This window comes from Drosophila erecta, unplaced genomic scaffold (genome assembly GCF_003286155.1).
Source record: "Drosophila erecta strain 14021-0224.00,06,07 unplaced genomic scaffold, DereRS2 tig00000055-arrow-pilon, whole genome shotgun sequence".
Lineage (NCBI taxonomy): Eukaryota > Metazoa > Arthropoda > Insecta > Diptera > Drosophilidae > Drosophila > Drosophila erecta.
The window spans coordinates 20,648,671-20,671,275 of record NW_020825200.1 but is presented as its reverse complement, the minus strand read 5'-3'; the positions used below and the strand labels follow the sequence as shown (position 1 = coordinate 20,671,275).

The 22,605-nt window shown below is 43.2% G+C and overlaps 1 protein-coding gene across 8 annotated transcripts in view; it reads right to left on the bottom strand.

Moving 5' to 3' along the window:
• Positions 1-339: 339 nt before the first annotated feature.
• Positions 340-22,605, bottom strand: part of LOC6540885 (ecdysone receptor) — a 75,553-nt gene continuing 53,287 nt past the window's right edge. For 4 of the 8 annotated variants that reach the window (XM_001970742.3, XM_026979155.1, XM_026979151.1 and 1 more), the window contains 4 exons: positions 3,299-3,813; positions 2,762-2,905; positions 2,549-2,701; positions 340-2,483 (listed from right to left, as the gene is read on the bottom strand). In XM_001970742.3, the coding sequence (XP_001970778.1) occupies positions 1,326-2,483; positions 2,549-2,701; positions 2,762-2,905; positions 3,299-3,813 (1,970 nt within the window). In that variant the 3' untranslated portion in view covers positions 340-1,325. Of the gene's footprint in view, positions 2,484-2,548; positions 2,906-3,298; positions 3,814-22,605 lie in introns of all 8 variants that reach the window. The other 4 variants (XM_026979154.1, XM_026979152.1, XM_026979153.1 and 1 more) reach the window with 1 other exon arrangement.

The following is a 22,605-nucleotide window of genomic DNA, read 5'->3' as shown; positions in this document are numbered from 1 at the left end:
AAATTATTTTGAAAATCAATTGCATTAAATTTTGTTTAACATAAAAATTGCCAAAGTAAACAAATTTGCACGTTTTTTGTACTGGCTTTCATAAAAATTTTGATTTTGCCAAATAAGCTGATGTGGTTCTTATTCAAATTTCGAATTACCAATGTAAATTTTAAAAATATATATTGAAGTCTTTTGGTGTATGCATGTATTTATTTAGTTGTGTGGTTTTTATCAAAGTGATTGAAAACTATTTTCCACCAAAAAGTGTTTGTTAAACTCAAAATTAGAATATATTTTAGATTTAATACCTTTTGATGCCTTTTGGTTTTTGAGTAAGACTCCAATCACTTTCATTTCATTATCCTTTGTTTAGATTCAATATCAAAGTTTTTTTGAAAACATGTCTAAGAACAATGCCAATAATAAAGGTTTTTGCTGGCAAATATTTTTGGAGAAAATTATAAGAATCTGAATTTAAATTCTCGTTTTTAAAACATACAGGGGTTCATAATAAAATATGTTGTTACTTGTTTTTGTAATATTTTTTTCAGGTTGCCTTTCTTTATGATTAAAAAATATTTATAAAATCAGTCCAAGTTTTGCGTGTTTTTTAAATTGGTTTGTTTTTAATTATTTTAAATGATTTTAATTATGGTGGATGATAATGTTATTATCATAACTATTTGTTTCATTCAACAGATTTACTCACTTTTCTACATTACGAATTTAGAGTTATAGTTAGATATTATACAGTTGCTTTCATTACGTTTAGAGTTAGTAATTATTATTTTATATATTTTTTAAATATAAACAATCTTTATTCTCTTCTCTCTTCCCTCTGGTCACGCCCTACTGTCTGTTTTTCTTTTCTGATCTGTTTCGCATGCAGTTTGGAGGATCAATTTAGTTAACAAAATTCGAGAATTGATCGTGAGTCTGATGCGACACGCATTAGGTCATGCATCCACCCAAGAAAATGTGTTCTAAATTTCATGATTTTCAATGGTTTCTTAAATTTTTTCTCTCCCTGTTCCTCAACGCGTTTGTCCAATTGTGGTTGAAGCTTGGTTCAATTAAGCTTTAGCGTAATTGTTAATAGGCTGTATTATATGTTAATTTGTATGAATAATAGGTAATATTTGCAGGCTTAAGACTAAATAACTGCATTTTACGCTTGTCCATTAATTATCCACTTTTACTATTTAGTTCGGCTCGAACTCTCTGGAGAGAACTTCCCCATTTCCCCCACATCTGTGAGGGTTCAGCTGCGCTTTTTACTCCAGCAGGACGTCGATGTTGGATTGGTGATGTTGGTGGAGCTGGCTCTGCGTCTGCTATGCAGTCGTCGAGTGCTCCGACTTGACCGCCACTCCCCCGATAAGCTGCTCTTGGTGCGTGTGCAGGGCTACACCCATCAAGGCCATCGCCGTCTGAGCGTTCGCATACATGCTGACGTTGCCGCCCACTCCCACCCCCACCCCGACACCGACTCCAACTCCGTTGCCCATCGACACCGCTGACGTGGTGGGGCTAGCGGTGACGGCGGCCGTGATACTGCTGGTGGCCGCCGGCGTGATGGGTCCTGGGGCCGCACTTCCTCCCATGTATTCGCTGCTCGTGCTGACCGCCGACAAGGAACCAGAGGCGGAAACGGAGGCGGGCACGGGAGCGGAAACGGGTAGGAGCTGTGGCTGTGCTTGAATCTGTGGCTGGAGTTGCGTCTGAAGCTGTGGCTGGAGCTGGGGTTGCAGCTGACCTTGCAGCTGGGGTTGCAGCTGCGGCTGTGCCTGGTGCTGGGAGTCGTTCTGGGTCAGGGTGGAGGGCTGGGGCTGGGGCAGGGGCTGGGGTTGAGTCTGATGCTGATGCTGGGCCGCGGCTGCCGCCGCCGAAGTCGATGCAGAGTCGCAATCTATGCCGGCAGTAATGGCGCCCCCAACCGATGCCCGCATGCGCTCAGCACGCTCGAGGCGCTCATTCTCCTCCTGGGTAATCTGAAGGTGCGATTGGACCGAGGGCGGGATGGCATGAACGTCCCAGATCTCCTCGAGGAACTTGGGCAGTTTGCGGTTTTTGAGCTTTAGTGAGAAACACATCTCCGCGTTCTGGTTGCCCAGCGTACGCAGCTCGGTGAGGATCGAGAGCAGCTTTGCGTAGAAGACGAGGCTCATTGAGTCGCCGCAGTGACGGTTGAGTATATAAATGCGTAGCGTGTCGATGTAGTAGCTCTGGATAGCTTCGACTAGTTGGGCCTTCTCCAGGCCCGGCCGGTCCGAGAAGATCACAATGGCAGTGAGAAGCGCGTATTCGACGTTGTCCACCTTCATCGAGAACATTTGGCGGCAGAAATGCAGCAGGTCTTCAATGTTGTCAGCCATTCCGGCCATTTTGTAAGAGTCCCGCGTATAGGATCTATTATTCGCGAAGAATATTGAGTCCGAACTGTGGTCATAGCGTCGTGCCATACGCAGCATCATCACCTCCGACGAGCAGGCCTACACATTGAAGAGTGAAGGTTATAGACTTATCGGTTGAATCCAGTGACCTCGATGCTACTCACCTTTAGTAACGTGATCTGGTCCTCCTGGGGTATCTTTGTAAACGCTGGTAGACCTTTAGCAAACTCAACAATCAACTGGACCGTGAGTATGGTTATCTCGGTAATGTGCCGAAAGCTGACGTCCGTCTGGCTCTCGTTCTCATCGGGTTGACTCTGCAGAGCATAGAGAGCAATTAGGATTCGAATTATATAGTAAATTTCGATCTGACCCACCATTATACGCCTGAGATCCTCTTCAGATGGCTGCTCATAGCCATCCTGATACCAAATTAACTTGTATATAACGGCCAACTGATTGTACGTTAAGGAAGGTATATTGCGCGCTTGACACTTGGCCAATATTTCATCAGGTAGTAGCTGTGCCGGAAATTGAAAAGTATTGGTAAGTGGAAGTGTGGTTGACATTAAGAGCGGAGACTTAACGAAATTAGAACTACATTAGAACTACATTACTATTATACAAATATTTTATTTCTTTTATGTAACTATACCATTACTATTATTAATCACACCACGCCGGCATTTCTGTTCTTGCTTCCGTTTTTGTGATTCTCCATTAACATTACTATACACTGTTACTATATTTGATTATATTGATGTTCCATGTACCACTATACTACTGCTGTAATACTTCCATATAACTATTATATTTCTATTAAGTAACTCTTGTATTATTATGACAACGGTTATGACAGCATATACTTTGATCTACCATTTTGATAATGAGTGATAATTGATATGAACCCTTACCGGAATAGTGGCATGCTGGGGCGGCTCGCATGTCATAAGGTCTAGAATCTCCTTCTTAACAAAGTCGTGGGCGCTACCGGAGCCCAAGCTGCCATTGCCGCCGTGCTGAGAGCTGGGCGAAGTGGTCATTTTGTCTTTTTCCTTCTGGGCCTTCTTTTCCCGCCGCTTCATCGCGCACTGGTTCTCCGGGACGACGCACTCCGGCCGCATGCCCACGGCCAGGCACTTTTTCAGGCGGCACTCCTGACACTTACGCCGCATGTACATGTCCATTTCGCAGGCGCGCCCGAACTTGCAGCAGTACATGGCTTTCTTGGTGACGCTGCGTCGAAAGAAGCCCTTGCAGCCCTCACAGGTGAGGGCGTTGTAGTGGTAGCCGGAGGCCCTGTCGCCGCAAACCAGGCACAGCTCCTCCTGCACCCGTGGCGCAGGTCCCTTCTTGCTCTTCTTTGCATCGCAGCTTTCGTTCGCCGAGTATCCGTTCAAGCTGCTCGACGGCGAGAGATCATCGCGACCTGTCCACAAAAGAAAAAGGGGAAACAAACCTTATTTATTATGGGGTTTCTTTAGCGACGATCCATAAAACATAAGACCCAAATAAATAAATTTTCTCTCGAGGAGTTCTATGTTCTCCGCCATTTGCATGTTTTGCAAGCTCCAGATCCAACTGGAACTCGTTTGCTTACTAATCAGCTTTGCCGTATCAGATAACTGGCAAACGCAGTTTGGGAACGCCCACCTCCGCCATTGTCCCCTCAGAAATTTAAAATTCAATTAACGTTGTCGCTCAAAGTCAACGAAATTATACCCGTCAGCCGAAATCAGCCAAATGAATGGTTGGATAGAAGAATAAAAGCCTATAGGGTACTGAAGTTACATTGTATATTGTATATTGTAAGTTTTAAAAGGATCAAATGAGATAATTTCACAACGCATTATACTTTCGTCCCAGTACCAAATAGTAAATCGTCGAAAGTGGAATAGCTATTTCATTATACGAATATTATTGTAAATTGCAAGTCCTGGTGTGTTATTAATCATTAATCTAAATCAGATAATAGAATCTATTCTCTTTAATAGACCACCAACATCTATTGTCCATTGCGTTCTAGAGAGGCACTTCATTGAGACGATAGTCACGCTTTCAGGACTCCCACAGACATAAAAGAATATCAAATGCAATTTTCCCCACAAACGCTGTAACTATTTGCCAATAAGCGGCAACAGAAGGGAAATGGATCGTTGGATGGGCGTTGGTAGCGCAAAGGTACGTGCTGCAATTGCAACTGCAGCATAAACAGCCAGGGGAATGACAGGGATAGCAAGAACTTTGGCAGGGCTGCCACAGAAGCAGGAAAAATCGAAGTCGAGGCGACTAAGACGTCACTTGGGCACAAGTGCACTCCTCCTACGTGCACCACTCCTGCTGCGCCTTCCTTCCCGGGCCTCAGCTGCAGCTGAGTGCAACGCAGTGCATTGTCGGCATAACACAGTTTCTAACAACCGTACCCCCACCAACCGCCGCCGCTGCCAACGAGGAACATTGCCTCAAACTAAATATCACCCATACGCCCCATTGTCGTGGCTCTTGGCCACTTTCCCCTTCCCCTTTCCCCGCTGCAGTCGCTGCGTTTCAATTTCACTGCCAGCGAATGAAATAAACGACGGCGTCATGCTAACTTTGTCTGCTTCAGCGGCTCATGGAAAATGGCTAAGACGCCGACTTGACTGGATCGCCACACTGCACTCAAGCTCCAAGTAAAAATGTGGAAAGCTGCTGCTGCTCTGGTGGGGAAATCGCGTGACTAAAAGTAAAAACCGGCTGCTCCAACAGGATCGCCAAAGCTGAAAGCAGCGCCAATGTCATCCCATGTGATCAGCGCTGCAGATCCGAGGAGGCACGGATAAGTAGTGAAGTAGTGGCCAGGTGACCCAGAGGGCTGAGTGTATGGAACATGGGCTTTTTGACGGCGGGTAATTATTTTCCTACGCTCAAAAGCGGCCTGCCTACAAGTACAATGAGATACATTTCATTTTCCATCCGTGAAAAGTTATTCTCCATCGTACTCAAGCAGAAGGGCGCAACTCCGTGGGGCACAAAACAAATGCAGAACGGCAATGATGAAAAAATGGACGCCAAAGCGACAACAGCGCCGCACAAAAGACACCCCCAAATACACCCAACTGCCCACCATCCGCTCCTTTGGAGCTGCCTACGTTTGGAGTTCATTGTGTTATTGTGTTTAGTCGCTCGGTCTCCGTTCGCCACTCCGCCTTACATACCCATATAATCCATGTGAGCGAGTCTGCGGAGGACGAGGCCAGAAAGCCATAGCTATAAATGAACTTATATTTATGTATTTACACATGTATGTTTTCATGTACATACAAGTGTGTGCATGCACATGGCCCAGACAACAAGCGCCAGCGTGAGCTCGCAACTTACTCTTCAGTGCTGGCGGGGCCACAATAAAAATCTATTGAGCATATGATTTTCAAAATCAATCGCATCGGGTTCGCCAGGGAAGATCACAACCTATTTTGCAGCTCTGTTATGAGCACTAAGCCCTGTGCAAGTCAGGCTTTAAGAAAGTTTTCGTGTTAGTGAAATTACTGTATAAGTTGTATAAGTGTATAAGTTGTATAAGTTGCCCAGGCCCAGGAAATACACTCAGAGTAATTAGCTGTGCTCGTTAGCATGAATCTTTGTAGCTGGTCTAGCTTTTTATTTGCTGGCGGCTGAGCGCTGCCACTGGGCGCCCAGCACTGTGCTCTTTGAGTTCCGCTCTCTCTCTCTCCCTGACACTCGCGCGCTCTCTCCGCGCCTCTTTGTCTGCTCGTGCAGTCTCCCTCGTGCTGCACGCCCTTGCTGAAAAAGCTGAAAAAATGTTGATGTAGGCCTCGAAAATATGCAGTTTGCCTTTGGCATTGCCACTGTCACTGCGGGCTGCGCAGTCGTCCTCATCCTCAACCTCAACCACAGCCACCACCCCACCCACCTATGTGTGCGCGAGTGAGTGCTGTGTGTGTGCGTGCGGAGAGCGGACTGCATGTCGCACAAGCTTTCGCAGTGGTATAGGTAAGTTCTCCCTTCTGGCTTGGCTTCGTTCGCTGCATTTTGCATCTCGTTTTGTCCGTTCGCTTCGACTTCTCATTGCTGTTTTTTACACACGCTTTTTGTGCTAGGCAAAGAAATGAAACTTTTTTGCTGCTCCTGTTGTTGCTCTCCCCTCGCTCTATCCCTTTGTGTGCATTTCTCCCGCTCAGCTGTGTGTGTGTGTGTGCTGTGAATGCAATATTTTTAAGCGGATTGTGTCTGTGAATGCACAAAAAGAGGCGAAGGGGAGCCAGCGAGGCCTGTGCAAATAGCGCCCTCTGTGCGAAGAATAGAGAATGAGAATAGAGCGGCAAAGTAAATAAGTTTCAAGTCGGGGCCGCCCACCACCCCCTGCATATTAGCACGTTTCTGTCTAGTAGAGCCGAAAGTCGTTAAATGCGACGAGTCAGATTCATTGCACGATTTGCAGCCTCGAATTGAAAGCCAAACAGGAATTAATAGTTTGATGCCCAGCCGATAGTTGATCGAAAACGATGCAGCGGCATCATGGTGTTTCATAACTTGGGGTGTCTGAAATTTTAGTGATGCACGCCTCATTTCTTACCGACTTCGCTTAGACGATAAGGTTCCCATTTAATATTGCAATAAATAAACACCTTTATTGGGAAAAAGGTTAACACTTATAAATATCTACGCAATTCCCACGCCATTTATCCCCGATCTGACTAAAATACTCAAAAGAGTACCAACACACTTTATTCGGCGTTATAGAATACTGGATAGTGTAAACTCCAATGGCTTTTCTCTGGCGGCACATTCCTCGTCATTTATCATCCCAAATTGTCAATTGTGATCACCCCAAGCTTTTGCTCGTAAACTTTAAAAGGCAGAAGAGCAGTAAGGATACATTTGAAAACAATTGGGCTACGGATCTTTGCTGCTGTGATAACATCACTGGCAAACTTTCCTTTTGCATGTTTATTACACCAAGTACAACGAGTTTCTCTTCTACGCCATTGCAGGTGATTACATAAGCGAAAGCCGACGACCCTAAATAAAAATAAGTTGAGCAGGCCCAACTAACCACCAGAAATGCAGAGTTTACCCGCAAAGGGGATGATTGCTGCAGGTGGTTGGGGTTGAGGTAGGGCATTCAGCGCTGCTCCATGCTCCACGCTCCACCTTGGCTTTGGCTTTGGCCGTAGCTATGACGATTTGTGATGGCCAGCCGGCCGAGTAGCTAAGGCCAAAATCAACCCATTCCGCTCAACCAGCCCACTGGGGGCATTGGGGTTTGTTCGGTGGGTAGAACCGTGGGTAGAACGGAAAAACTGTACCACCGAAAGCGCATGTCCGATGCACTGTCTGCAGTTCTCTCCTTCTCTCCGTCTCTCTCTATCCCTCTCCCTCTATCTCCTTCGCTCTTCGAGCTTTGGGCCTCTTTGTTTGTTTGGGGTTGCACACGTTTTTCTGTTCCAGGGGGTTCTCTAGTGCAAGGCTGCAATTTATTTTGCACGAGTTTGTCAGTTGTTAGGCACGTTTCGCTATTTCCGACCCCCGAGCGACCGCTTCGCCTTCGGGGAGCTTGGATTATATGGTTGAAAAATTGATTTTTTCAGTTCGTTGGCATGTTGCCGCGTAGCCATGTACTTTCTTGTTTCTGACCAGGGGCAGGGACACGGACACGGATACGGACACGGACACGAATCTAAGTCCGGAAGAAGGTAGGGGGATGCACTGTGTGCAATAGATGGCTGAAAAATGATTTTTAACCTACTTTGCGCCCAGGTCGACATTTAGACGAGGGTCGTAGCATGACCTTTTGTGTGTTTCGGAACGCATTATATGGCTTTTCCACTTCTCCTGGCGCCGCGGAGTTTCTGTAGTTGCAAGAAGGCGCCACTGGTGTTATATGGCTCAATATGGCTGCCTTGGCAGAAGAATGGTCCAAGGTACACTTTTCATTTTCGTTAGAATGTTATGCCAAACAAAGTGCCAGTTACCTGCTAATGGCCATAGGCAAAACTCGGTTTCAGAACTTTGGTATCTTTGGTATTTCTAATAATATCATCATAATTCTATGCTTCCAACGGTTGGAAGCCCTGATTATTATTTAGCTTTACTAGTGATATACTACCCTCCGTTCATAAGTTTACCTTAGCTAAAGTCCGATTCCCGCTCTGCTGTTTTGCGGCTTATATACTTTAAAGCCCCAGTGCTATACGCCATTTCTGGAAACCCCCCACTTTTTAAACGCGTTCCCTTCTTAATGATATGCGTCTGCATTTATGTGCACCATATACACAAAAAGAGTGCCGTGTAATGTTGCATTCGTGTGCGAGGCACTGGATTTGTTTACAATTTGCTTTTTATAGCCAACATATGTTGGACATATCCATGTGCGATGTTTTATTTACGAGACTTTGCTCCGCTGGCTCGGTTACCATCGTCGGGCAGCTTCAATCCCGTCCAGATATTGTGGCATGTACATGGGAGTGAGGGATGACTCTGTGAGAAACAGTAGCGGGCTGTTACTCGTATGGGCAAAAGAAAAGCCCAGCAAACAATGAAGCTCAAAACAAATGGCTATGGAGTGAAGCCATTAGGAACACAAAGCCTAAAGTGAGCTAGGAAAAACAAACTCAGAGAATAAGAGCTAAAATAGATGGGCACTGAAATAAAGAAGTTTCAGGATACCTAACAAAAGCGTCACAGTCAGTTCTATCGCGATAATTGTTTTTTTTCTTTGCGCGTTGAGAGGTTTCCGATTCTACACAGCAATCTATTAGCCTTTTGGGAAACAAATTTGAAATTTGGAAATTAGCTTAGCGCTAAGCGCTCATAGAGTAAAAGGGTATACTAGATTCGTTGAAAAGTATGGAACAGGTTATCGACCATATAAATACAAATATATATTCCTGATCAGAATCAATAGCCGAGTCGATCTGGGCAAGTCCGTCTGTCCGTCCGTCTGTCCATCCGTCTGTCCATCCGTCTGTGCGTCCGTCTGTCCGTCCGTCCGTCTTACCGTCCGTCTGTCCGTCCGCCCGTGCGTCTGTCCGTCCGTCTGTCCGTCCGTCTGTCCGTCCGTCTGTCCGTCCGTCTGTCCGTCCGTCTGTCCGTCCGTCTGTCCGTCCGTCTGTCCGTCCGTCTATCAGTCCGTCCGTATGAACGACGAGCGAGATTGAAGAACTTACATATCCTCCCAGAGTAAACCATGGTTGCATCATCTTCCTAACCTCAAATCTTAATTTCCTCAACGCATTATCACCCCAGTCTCATCACACATCTCATCTCATCATTAGTGCGAGTAGTGAAGCGTTTCTGTCGGCTGCTATGCAAAGTCAGGCATGCAACTTTTGTTCAAGTGCAGTTAGTAGGGCCGCTATTGGAGTTTCAGCAAACGGAAGTTCCTTATTAAGTGTGGAAAAATGAAATCCAAAATGAAAAGCCGAGCTTGGCATAGAACCCAAAGCGCAGTATAGTTGAGCTTTATTACGACCTTGTTGCGGTAAGTAAAAGTAGTGTCGACTTTGCCCCATTCTGTCTCCCAGCTGACCCTCCTCGTCTGGCGGGTTCGCATTATGGTTATTGTTATTACATTATCAACATGTTATGCAGCATTCGAGCATCCCACCATCCCAGCACCTCCTCGCCCACTTGCCAGATGGCGATTTGTGTGGCTTTGTCGTCGTCTTGGCTGCAGACTTATTAAATATCAGCACATTGTTGCTGGTCAGTCATTCTCCTATTGAGCGAATAGACGACGGCGGGCGTTGTTCTGGCTCTTGAGCGATGGACGATGTGTATTTATGTGTATTATGTTATTTTAACTGTCTGGAGAGTCTTCGTCCTTGAAGTGATTTAAGTCTCCCGCTGATGGAGGGCGGATAATGCATTAAGTGCGGGCCGTAAACTAAGGAGCATAAAATCGATTTCAGGAGGAAACTTATTTTAAGGAGTTTTCGTCTAAAACTCATTTCCTAAACATGTACTTTTAAAGGCGGTACTATTTTTTGCATTCTCAACTCCCAACTCCACTCTAATAAGACCTCAATGGCTTATACAAAATTTAATGTGATCTTACAGGCTTTCATTTTGTTCGTTTTACTTATGTATCGAGCATACACGTATGTACATGTATCCAAATTTTCCGACCAAAAAACTTCGGGCAGTTTTTTTTGCGCTGAACATTGCCCGCGGCCAACTGTGCGTATGCGCGATTTCTCTGGCTCTTGACATTGTGGGAACTTCTTTTGTCGAGTGCAGCGAAAACATTTTTCGTTTGAGTGTGTGTTTTTGTGTATGGCATATTACATTACAGTCTTATTTGTAAAACGAACCGAAAAACCCGCTCGAGTGGAAGAGGAAAGGTGGCGTTGGAAGAGGTAAGTTATTCGCTCGATATTACAAAATCCATTTCCAAGAATTTGAATTTTAGGCAAGCATAATTCTTGCGATTAGGAATTGAACTTTCGGCTTGTGTAGAGTCAGGTGGAATAATAACAATTCTGCCGGCTGTATGCTGAAACCGATTATCGTTGATTTACAGATAAAAAGGATAGTTAGGACACTGAAGTTGGCTTAGCTCGTCAGATACAAGATACTAGTTTCAAGTACTGTATTTCTATAAAACTATAGCCATACAAAAAACAGTTTACATTACAATATTATCAGTAATTTAATTATATCCTCTTAACATAACTTTGATCATTATTCATACATGGTACTCATAGATGAAGGCGTTTTCCTTATGAATTATATATATTATATAAATGATCAGAAAACAAATAATAAAGATTTTGGCCTTACACTTTTTAACAGTAGCAATTGTTCTTTCAAAAAAATATTCCTGATTTCAGAAAGCATTTTAAACAATTTGAATATCCCTTACTTACTTCTGTGAAATTATCCTATTCGCCATAATGGTATGGTTTCGTTTATTTTTTTATTTTAACAGCCAAGTTGTCTGGCCTAGACCAGCGTATTATGTGCCAACTGTTGGGCATACTCGATTGGTGCTGTTTTTTATTGAAAACAATTTATTAATTTTATTTTTGGCGTTGCTATGACAAAATGTGTGTCAAGGGGCAACTTGTCAGTCATAGGATTTCTGCCTGTCAAATGTTTTTGCTCTCAAAAAGAAATTGCACGAGGGCAGCCTATTCCGAGTGTGAATACCTATTTTCGAGTGTGGGAGTCGTTTGTCACACATCATTTGTACATAGGCGCACAAGCAAGATACAAAATGGTTGCGAAAGGGAAAATTTCGTTTGTTTTCTCTATAGCATTGTCTGTCGTTTGTCTTCACTTGCATAGAACAGAAACAGATATTTAAATGAGCAAAGGTTTCAGGCAGCACTTGGTTGGTGGTAGGTCGACCTAGTGCATGCTGCTCGCATTACATTTCCGCGGCTTGCTGCAAAAACAAGCTGCGCTTCACAGCTCAGTTCACTTCCGCTGGCCACTTTAATTACAGGCAAGAGACGAAGCCTAGGCTAAGCGATTTTCTTGGCCAGGTAAATGAAACCGACTCCCAAGGCAAAGCTCGAAAGCATCGAAAAGCGAGCGAGAAATCTGAAGTTGCTTTCGTCTAGATTTACTACTAATTATAAACATGCGATCATCGCAGGCAGCAGGCATCATCATCGTTGGCAGCAGCAAAATGCGAAGTTACCATAGTGACTTGAAGACATTTTATGATACTCTGGGAGGCACCTCCGTTCAAAGCTGGCAAACAACAGAGGGGAGTAAGGTTATATTTAAGCTAACTTTATAGAAGTTAACTTTATAGAACTTAGGACAAAGATACAGAAGATCTCGATAGTGTAATTGGCATAAAACGAGTTTTTCTCGACGGATGGTTAAATAAATCCTCATTAATAGCAGTACCAAAACTGATATATACAACTGGGTAATGGGGTCTGTGGCCACTAGGGATTTTTACGGCTCGGTTTTGAGCTTGGTTTGATCTTTTAGGCCAATTGTCATTACAGCCGACTTACCCACCTGCCGGCAATTAAAAAAAAACCAATTAAGCCGGTGGAATAAAAATGAAGTACGAACAAAACGACAGATGGAAACGCAAAAAGAAATATGTAGCTTGTAGAAACAAAGCCCACAATTGCAAGTAATTCACCATTGAATCTATTGAAAACCAGAGAAGGAAAACGGCGAGCGAAGCAAAAGTGGCCGCACCAGCCATTTCCACATGTACTGGCTAAAACTAAAACCACTTTCAGACGTCGGCAGCAGTCCGCAACTAGTTTCAGACTCTAAGTAGGTTCGGCAAGTGCAACGAGAGCACTGGGCAAGCGGAGCGCACTGCGATCGCAATCTCTATCGCGGCTCTATACAGATACGTGTGTATCTGTATCTTGCAGATACACTGCCACATCCACATCCAAGGCAGCAGGCTGCACTGCCGCTTTCTAAACCAACCCCAGACTCACATGATCTGCTCGGGGCTAAGATCTGGTTGCTCTGCTCTGGGAGCTGGTCTCTGGTCTGGTCTTTCGCCTCGTCTCAGCTCGCACCATTTCGCTCCAAATGCTTGTTTGTGCCACAACTTGGCCTTGAATTTTTAATCAAGTTTCGCGCTAGTAGCGTGCCTTAAGCCTCAGACTTGAGGAGAGACCCAAGGCATGAACTTGGCCCCCTCCCCGGCCACTTCGCCCAAAGTGTCCGTCATGTTGGCTTAGTTCGACTTAGGTACTGTATGAGTGTGCGTTTCAGGCACTGCGATCGAAACGAGTTCTATTGAACTTGGTACTGCTCTTCAAAGCAGCAAATCAGAAAGAAAAATAAGGCAATGCTTCGCTATTGTGGGATTTTCGGACTTACGAGTATTATTTCCAAATGATTAATGATATATCTGATTTCTTCTCTCTTCTGCTTGGCAGCAGTATTGCGAGTATGTGCAATATTTTTAGAATATATTATTTTACCGGGCGGACCAAAGAGTAAAGCCAGTAAAATCTGCCCGCTGTGCACGAGGTATGGGTAAAAATTGCAAAATTGTTTGTAGGAATACCGAAACCAGTGATACACTTGTATTTTCTGCCTTCATTAATGATATTAGTACCTATTACAAATCCAGTAAAAATAATTTTAATAACAATTCCGGTTAGGAGAAAGTATTCTGCATAAACATTGACGGTGAGAGTTGATATCGAACGTGAAATAGCAACTAAAAAATGAGACAGCGAGAGAAACCCAAAGACACGAAGTGAAGAAACAACCAATTCTGTGCCTGTTCCTCGTGTAGAATTTCAATTTTCCTTATGTATTTCTTTTCAGTGTTCTTTTTTGTTTTGCTTGCAAAATCCGATTTCCATGACGGGAAAAAATGTATTATTTAGTTTCGGGAATTTTTAGTTATTCCCAGTCAGAAGGGGTTTTGCTAACTTCTTTTTGACAGAGGTTCTTCTCTTTCCTGCTCGAACTATTTCGCTTATATGCCAATAGCTATTTTAAGCGGGGATTGTTAGTGAAAATACGCAGCATTATTTGTGATTCACGTGTATTTCATGAGTGGACTTTGAGTTTGCAAGTTCATCTGTAAATAAAACACCCATTGAAGAGCATAAGTGGGCAAAGATTCATACAAATAGACAGATAACAAATTGTAACAACCCTTTTTTGATCTCTGGTTATTTTCTCCCTTCCCAAATAAGTGTGCGCATTTTATTGACTTAACTTTGCATTCGGGGTTCAAAGTACACATATAAAAGGCGACAGAGCCCATTCTTATGCACATGTCTATATAGGGATATACATTATATAGATGCTCAGATGGAATGGATGGACGGATCGTACGAAGGAGACAGACAAACAGCCGGAGGCCGAGTCATATAAATGCCAAAAGAGCCAGAGATTTGATTTATTGGGCACTGCATTTTTTTATTTTTGGATTTGGCAACTCCTAGTATTCACTGATCTGCGTACCTTTATTTTATTTTATAATTCTGGCGACCACCTCTTCAGTTGAGATTGGGTCAAAGTGCTCGGACCTACCGCTTCTACATTAACGCATAATTTGCATTTCGCGTGAAATTTGCTGCTGGCAAACTGTCGAGTGATTCAATTTCAGCGTTGACTGAGATTGCATTCCCAACCGATATAACCCAACCCAGCTCAGAAATGGTTTTCTTGTTAAAACTTTTGTGCCGTCGATTGGTTCGTTTTTTGGGTGTGTTCGCAAATTTTAAAATTTAAGCGAATATGCGCTGTCTGTTTGTCTTTCCCGAGTGCGCTCGGCATTAAGAGTCAAATGAATGCAGAGTCCACATCCTTTCCGATAGCTCTCCACCAACCGCTGGTCATGTGAATGCCACATTTTACATGTGTCGCTGAAGCGCTTTGCTTGCCCTCTACTCGTTTTGTGTATCTCATTTTATGATTTGGAAGGGGCTTTATTCGTCATGAGTTGCATGGAATTTGGCCATTACTTAGCCGAGTCTGTCACGCCCGAAGTGAGGTCGTAATTAATTAGCTTTTCAGAACTTAAAACCGGGAACGCGAATCCCTGGCGTCATACTTCTGTATTTAAGATAACCATACAGGGCTGGTTTCGTTGCGAAACAGAAAACAAAACTTCCATATTCGATCAACTTCCATAGATTGAAAATTTGATCTTTTCAGTAGAAGTTTTTCGCTTTTGAGCTGGGCCTGAACTCAGTCACTAGTAATCCAAATGTGTCTATTATGACACGTTGTTCTTCTAAGCGAACCTTTTAGCCCATTCGAAGTGTTAGCTTGTCTGACATTGATTGTGGGCTGGGGAGGAGGAAAGTCTGTGCCTAACACAATTAATAATAACATTATGACAAGGATTTCCCCTTACTTTCCCTTGCCACGCAGGAGACGCCCAGTAGGAATGCGTAATACACATGTGAGCATGAGTAAGCCAGCGTTCCACTTTGGCATTGAGTTGCGTGATCCCAGGCGCAGTCCGATAAATAAACACTCTCTATGGCTGAAAGCCAATTATTAGTAAGATGGAGATAAGGCAGCCGTCAGACTGAATTGCAAGCAAATGTTTTGCATTTGCTCGCTCTTGTTACGCTCCTTTGGTGCTGCCAATTAAATTTTCAAATTCGATAAAAATCGCCAGAGCTCAGAAAGGGATCAAAGGCATTTCCAACTACTTAAAGACACATAAACTGCGGACAACCAGGAGGGGCAGCCTGAGCCGCCGTCTTGTTCCGAGTAGAAGTAGAAGAGCGACGCAAGGCAGATGCCACGATGGAGACCGCAACAGCTGCCAAATCGAGGGCTGTGGGCACTGGAGGCCGAGGAACACAGAATGCGACGACGGGACGTCAGCAATTGGAATCTAATTTAAAATTAGTGCTTACAGGATTGAAATAAATTTAGTCGAGCGACGGCTGCCGGTCTCGGCCCTTTGGTCCTTCGGCCGACTGCAAAGTGCAACAGCAGCAAGCTCATTCAAAATGCGTGGACGAGCCCCGGTTCCGGTGGATGCCACGGCAGGTGGCTTGATCCTGATCGGGCACTGCGGAGAGCTCGGAAGTTGGGATCGCGATAAGGCTGGCGAACGCTAGTTTGTTGGTCTGCAATAGGCTTCACTTCGCGGAAATTTATCATAATTATATCTATGTTTTATATGCATATGTGCTGCGACGAGTGTTTAGTGGTAGTTTTTGGAGGATATACATTTATTAAACATTTATGCGTTGGAGTTCGGATCAATCCATCAGTCAGTGAAACCATTTCACATTTTTGAGTAAACATTACCAATAAAGTAAGTACCGCTAGTACTTACCGCCCACATATCAAAAACACGTGGGTGCCAATCGAATTGGTGTCAGCAATACCTACTGCCAGTAATTTATTTTTTTCTATAATTTTATTCCAGCAAAATTGTGCTCCACAATTGAAGATTTCATTCATTGGGCTTTTGATTCAAGTTAAATATGTTTAAACTGTAAATTTAACACTGCCATCAATAATCAAAAGAGTTAAAAAACGAACTTCTGCTTACGAAAAACGAACAAAGGGCCAATTCTCTGTTCGTTCGTTCTCTGTTCGGCAAAATTAAAAAAAAAATAACTTTAAAAATAGCCACCTAGAACGTTATTTATTTTTTCAGAAATACAACATTTTTGGACTGGACATATGCCTTATATGAGGCACAGTAAGAATTGGTCACCACAAACAACAGAACGAACACGAAATGTAAAAAAATTTAATAAATCACTTTTGATTGTATCATTGTTATTTTAGCAGAAAAAAAGACAGTCCAAAATTATAATTTGATTAAACAAAGGGTGAAATAAAAAACTAAACAAAAGCTTGGCTCACACATGGTTTAGAATCAACAAAAACAAAAAAAGAAAAGGGAAGTCTAAAGAGAGGGGAGAAACCATTCCAAAGTAAACAGAAATACAATTTCGCTTTGTTATTGAATGGACAGATAATCATCAACATCGTAATCATTTCCACCACGTTATTACAAATAGAAATAGTTAACAAAACCCGCCAAAAGAGGCAACGAGCTTTTTGGCAATAAGAATGGCGAAGAGGAAGAACGAGAAGCAGCCAAAAGAGCAAAGGCAAATAGAAATCGCGTGTGCGCTGACGCAGCAAAAATAACCAAAAATCCAAGTAAAAAATTCTACTATTCCGAGCCACCTTCATCTTACCACCTCCCCAACCCCGGCACCTAATACTTTAGTACAATTTTTCAAATAGCCAAAATATGGAGGGAGCGAGACGGCTAGCACGCACAGAAGTTGTGTTATTATTATTTAGAATTATTTGTTGGTTGCCAGCACACACACACGCGTTTCGAGTCAAAAGTGTGAAGCGTCTTTTGTTATTTTTATTTCTGTTTTTATTTCTGTTTTTGTTTTTGTTTTTGTTTTTGTTCTTGTTGCCGTATTACGCCTCAACATTTAACCTTGAGTCGGGCGGGTCATCGGCCGTTTTGGCCAGCGAAAATTCTAACGATTTCGTTGCCAGCCACAACTACCACGAAATGAGTGTAAAACCTGATGGGAATTACAAAAGTAGAACTTGCTTTGTTAGCCGATCGTGCTACTCATTCTCTTGTATCTGAGTTTGGAGTCATACCTGGCGTATGCGTAATAAATGAATGCCCGTGAGGGGGGTGTAGAAATGGGGGTTTAGGTCTGGCTGCCAGAACAATGGGTTTGTTTAGTTGCTTGGGTCATAATTAGGGTTCACTCCACACATATCAATTACGATTCAGCCGCCACCAAGTGCCAAGTAAGAACACAGTAAATGTGTAGACTAACATTGACCTTGATGTATCGCCTTTCAATCGCAAAATTCATGCAAAACCTCTTGTTTTAATTAAACAGTTGGTAGCGGTACATTGGCAATAGGATAGCGGTTTTGGCGATTGCCGATATTCATATTCAAGACTTGACCTTTACCTTCGGGTGCTGCACAGTGGATGGGGTAATGCGATGATAGTTATAGTTATTGTCCTCTCCGACTCACTTGGAGCCGTCAAAGTCATCAGCACGTGTCTTGATTAATACTCTCTGATATTTTCGCACAACCTTTTAATGGTTGTTATTTCCCACCAAAAAACCTCCCGTTCCCCTTCGAAATTTCGAAATTGTTCGCTATATGGCTAAGGCAAAAATACTGCAAGTAATGAACGTGAAGTCAGAAAAACACAAAACAATGTATGTACATAAGGCGTAATGTACCTTTCCTCGCCTTCTACTTGACCACTACATATATATCGTTACATAGGTACATATGTACAAAATCCACATATTTTTCGCCAGTCTGTGTGCGTTTAATTCAAGTACGCTCGCCACTTTTTCGTCGGTGCGAATCGAAAATAATTGCTTGGCCGTGCGGACTCGATTTATATTCACCAGCAAGTGAGCACGGCAACAAAAACTTCGAATTCACGGCTTTTAAAACTAGGAACCGCAACAACAAACAGCCCAATTCTGATTTTAAAAGTCTAATAGCTACAGGAAATCTACTTAAAAAAGCGTCACTATCTCGTTTTTATAACAAGTTCGGATATTCATGTCGGTTGGCTACCCAAAGATATTTAATTAAAAAAATGAAACAAAAAGTGGAAAGTGGCGAAGTCCTACAGCTAGCGCGGCACAAAAAACAAAAAGAAAGTACCCAGCTACCAACTTTTTGTGTGGGTGGTTGCCAATTGCAATTACCCCGTAATTTCTTAATTGCTCCGCCACACTTCACTTGGGGCCAGTGCGTTTATCGTCTTAAATGCGCCATGTATCCACATACGCACCAGTAAAAGTGCCTGAAACTGTGTCAGGTTTAACCGCAGGCATTATTTGGCGGCTCAAGACGAAGGCTGCTTCGTAAGCCAAGTCCAAGACTGAGAGTTTCGCGTTACAAATTTCTTTGATTCCATCGATTGTCTAGGCTAAGGTGGGTGTTGCTCGTGCTGGTGCTTTTTTTTTTGCCGAGCTACAGCTGCTTGATTTTGAAGGTTTTTGCCATAAAAACAGAAAAAACGGCTAAACAAATACAAGTAAAGCCGAAAAATGTATACACATTAAAAATGAAATGTTAAATAAGCACGCACTTATTTGTCTAAAAAAATTACAAAAAATAAAATAAAATGTTACAAGGTTAAGCCCCGACAACGGCACGAATTTATTGTTTGATTTGAACAAACAAAAATTTTAGCACAGAAATGAATAATGAGCGAAACAAAGTAATGCGAATAATTGTCCTAATTGTTGACCGATTTTTATTTAGTTTTCAAATATTAAAAGTTCAGAAACGATGAGCTTGGTGATTTCGCAATGGCTACTATAAAGATAAATCATTTCCCAAACAGAAACGTGAAAGTCCTAGAACAAATTTTATTATTACTAATAGGTTAATGTGGGGACAGTGAAATGTTAAATGCCAACTAAATCGCCGATGTAGTAGAGTGCACTTGAGTGCAGTAAAAATTTCAACAAATGATTTCGCTTTCACTTAAGTCCCTAGAATTTTTAGTGTGCACTTTACGTGCCCGAGGCAATCTGCGTTTCAGTCTGCGGATTTTAGCCCATTTTCTACCAGTCTCACAGTCACCTTATCTTATCAGGCTGATGGAGCCGAAGAAAACAAGGGGAACAATTCAGCGGAGCGTACTGTATTTTGTTTATATTAGGAACAAGAAAAAGAGCAGTGTTTTATGGCAAAATAAATAGCACAAATGTGCATTATCAGCCAGTGCTGGTATCTACAAAGTACCTCACACCAACACGCATAGGGGCACACACACTCACACACACGCTCACACTCACCAACACACTGGCACTAACCCCAATTCGAACTGAACGATTGTGGGGCACTGTGTTATCACCAGCGCCCGAAAAATAGACCCAAGAAAAATAGACAAGCACACACACCGCTGGGGAAAAAAGCAAACAAAGTGGGCGAAAGTTGACAGTCACTTCGCCCCGCACTTTCGCGGCACCCTATATTAGAGGGACCCGAAAAAGGGTATTGAGATACTTAGTCGTATTTGAATATTGATTTGAGGCACGCAAATAACGCATCAACCTCAATTACAAGCCACTGGTCAACTTGAAACGTACCCTGTCCCCAAGTTGAACGAACTTGCGTTTAGGGCCTGCGACTAATTAAAATAATTATTGCTGCGACTTCCGCACTTCTCAGCCTGCAGTTTTAGTAGCCCCGAAGACCCTGAACTTGAACCCAGCTATGAGTCAAATAAAACTAACCAGCAGCGCCGACTGCGAATTAGCCAAAATCGTTAAAAGTGAACACAACAGCCGACTGCCAGTTCACGAACTCTTTGGCCAAGTGTGAAGGCTAAATAGCTCTGAACAAGGGAAAAACACGTTTGGCCTATAGGAAGTGCCGGTCTGCTGTTCAAAGCCCCAGCATAAACTATTTGGCTAGTTGTCACTCCTCGGCGGCATTTACATATCCAGATGCCGGAGCCGAGTGTATGGGCCCATAGCCAAGATACGCATATCTTCTGAAATACCGAGTATTACAATAATTAGAACTGAAACAAAAAGCATGCTTTGATAATGGCTGCTAACTAGCAGGTCGTCAAATGCCAACCTCTTGCTTTGTTTATACTCTGTTGAAGATAAGTACATATGCTAGCCAGAGTTTAGTTTGGGAAAGCAGCCTACACAGAGCGGAATTATTCCGATTGCGAAAACTATTTATTTCTTCAAAGGTGCGTGCGTTCTATGCGGCCAAATCGCCCCAATCAGCTTATGGCCATTACGAAAGAGTGAAAGATGACGCCTAGCGCTACAATCACCGGCGACCGCCCTCTCGCTCGCACAGTCGCCTGCTGTCCCGCTCCACACAAGCACGCGGTGCGCCCCAGAAATGCGTGTGCGTTTCCAATTTGGGTTACACTCAGTGCCCTACTTTTCAGATACAGATATTCAACACCCGCGCGGGAATACGTAGCTGTTGCTGCCCAGTCGGCGATTGGATCCCACTTCTTTGGGCTGCCCCAAGTGGCGTTCCGTCCCCGAAGACCAACAGCTAGTGACGAAAGGTATTCCCGACCCTTTCGACGGGCTGCACAGCTGTGAAGAACACCGAAATCGGTGTGTCTACCGTGTTTTTGCTGTGTTTTTGAACTGTACAAAACTGCGCGCATCTGATGGATTCGTTTTGATATAATTTATTGTGCCTTTAATTTGACTAGATATACACTACAAATTGGTGGAATGGAGAAGTGTGTGCAGTGCAGGTTCTGACCTATCAACACTGCAAGAGATAGAAGCACACTTCTTATGTATCTCACAATATGACCTTAGTCAAATAGTGTTTTACGGTTCCTGCGGTTAAGTTAGACCGCTTGTAGTAGGGCTAAGAACCGAATCCAGTGCTCAATACATACACACAATAAAAAACAGGTCTTTGTATGCGTTTTCGAGCAATACAATAAACCAACCCCATAACAATTGCGTTTGCTTAAATGGGGGAAAAATAACTTCCTTAATTGATTGTGAAACCGTACTCCGCAAGACATGTTCAATTGAAATTGCCACCAGCAGCAACTCGCAGTTGCCCAGCCGATTGGTTGTGTAAAGGGAGAGGAATAGGGCAGAGGAAATGAAATTCCTCCGCATAAAAGTCTTTCCAGCATTTCCCTAGGTGTTGTGATAGCATCTCAGATACGCCGGTTTCAAGCGGTGGCGCCCCCTGCTGAGTGGGAATGTACTCTACATACCGCTAATGCCTGTTGTCTTGGCGAGCTGGCTGACCTACTTTCCGGCACGCACTATCAAACGCCCCGCCACAGCCACCCCCACATTTCCACCCAACTGCTCGGTCTTACTCGCTTACGCTCGGCGTTCGTAATCAGAAAAGCTTAGATAAGGGGCCTGTTCGTGATTTTCCGCAAAGTCTACACGTACCTGTAAAGAGAGTAGGAAAATGTTCGGTTAGTCAATTTCGCCTCAAAACGGGAAGATAAGTCATTTAAATCCAAACTAAAATTAGAAAAGTGGGCGTCGAGAGTAAGAGGTATTCAATTTTCGTGGATTTCATTTTTTAGGTGTCAAACATTGCGTGACAAGCTCGTATTATTCTCCACCTTATATGGAAATCCACCTCATTTTCGCCGTGCAAGGCAATTATGGTTGAAAATTATTTTAATTATTTTATTTTATTTAATTAGGGGTGTGATAGCCAAAAAATTCAAATTAATCACGTTATTCGAATTGGCACACTGTTTTGATGATTTCGCGGACTGCTATGATGTGCAAGGGCATATTAGAAGCAAATATTAAAATACTTGTAAAACCAAATGTTTGAATATTTTATCACGGATGTACATATGTACATATTTAAACAATATTTTTTGCGCGCAGGTAATGGAGCTCGGAATGGTGTCAATGCCAAAAAGTCAATTAGGCATTAAATCTAAAGAGGTATCAGGTACTCATTTCAGGGAGGAGTTATCCACTCCGATCTTTCAGAGATTGGGCATATAACGTAGATACATACATGCATACAACTAGGCAAAATCTTAGAAGAAATTTGAGATCAGAGTAGATCCCCGAGTCTAGTTTGATTAGATCAATCAGCGAAAAATAGGAGCTGCATCTGCGATTTCTCCTCACACTGCCTACATGATTTCCAAAAGCCTTTCGCCGCTTCTAATTTGCACTTTCCTCCAAATGCTGGCCGCCAGCTGATTTCAAGTTCACTATCGACAGACGGGCAGCAAACAATGAATAATTTATGCAGAAATGATTATGCT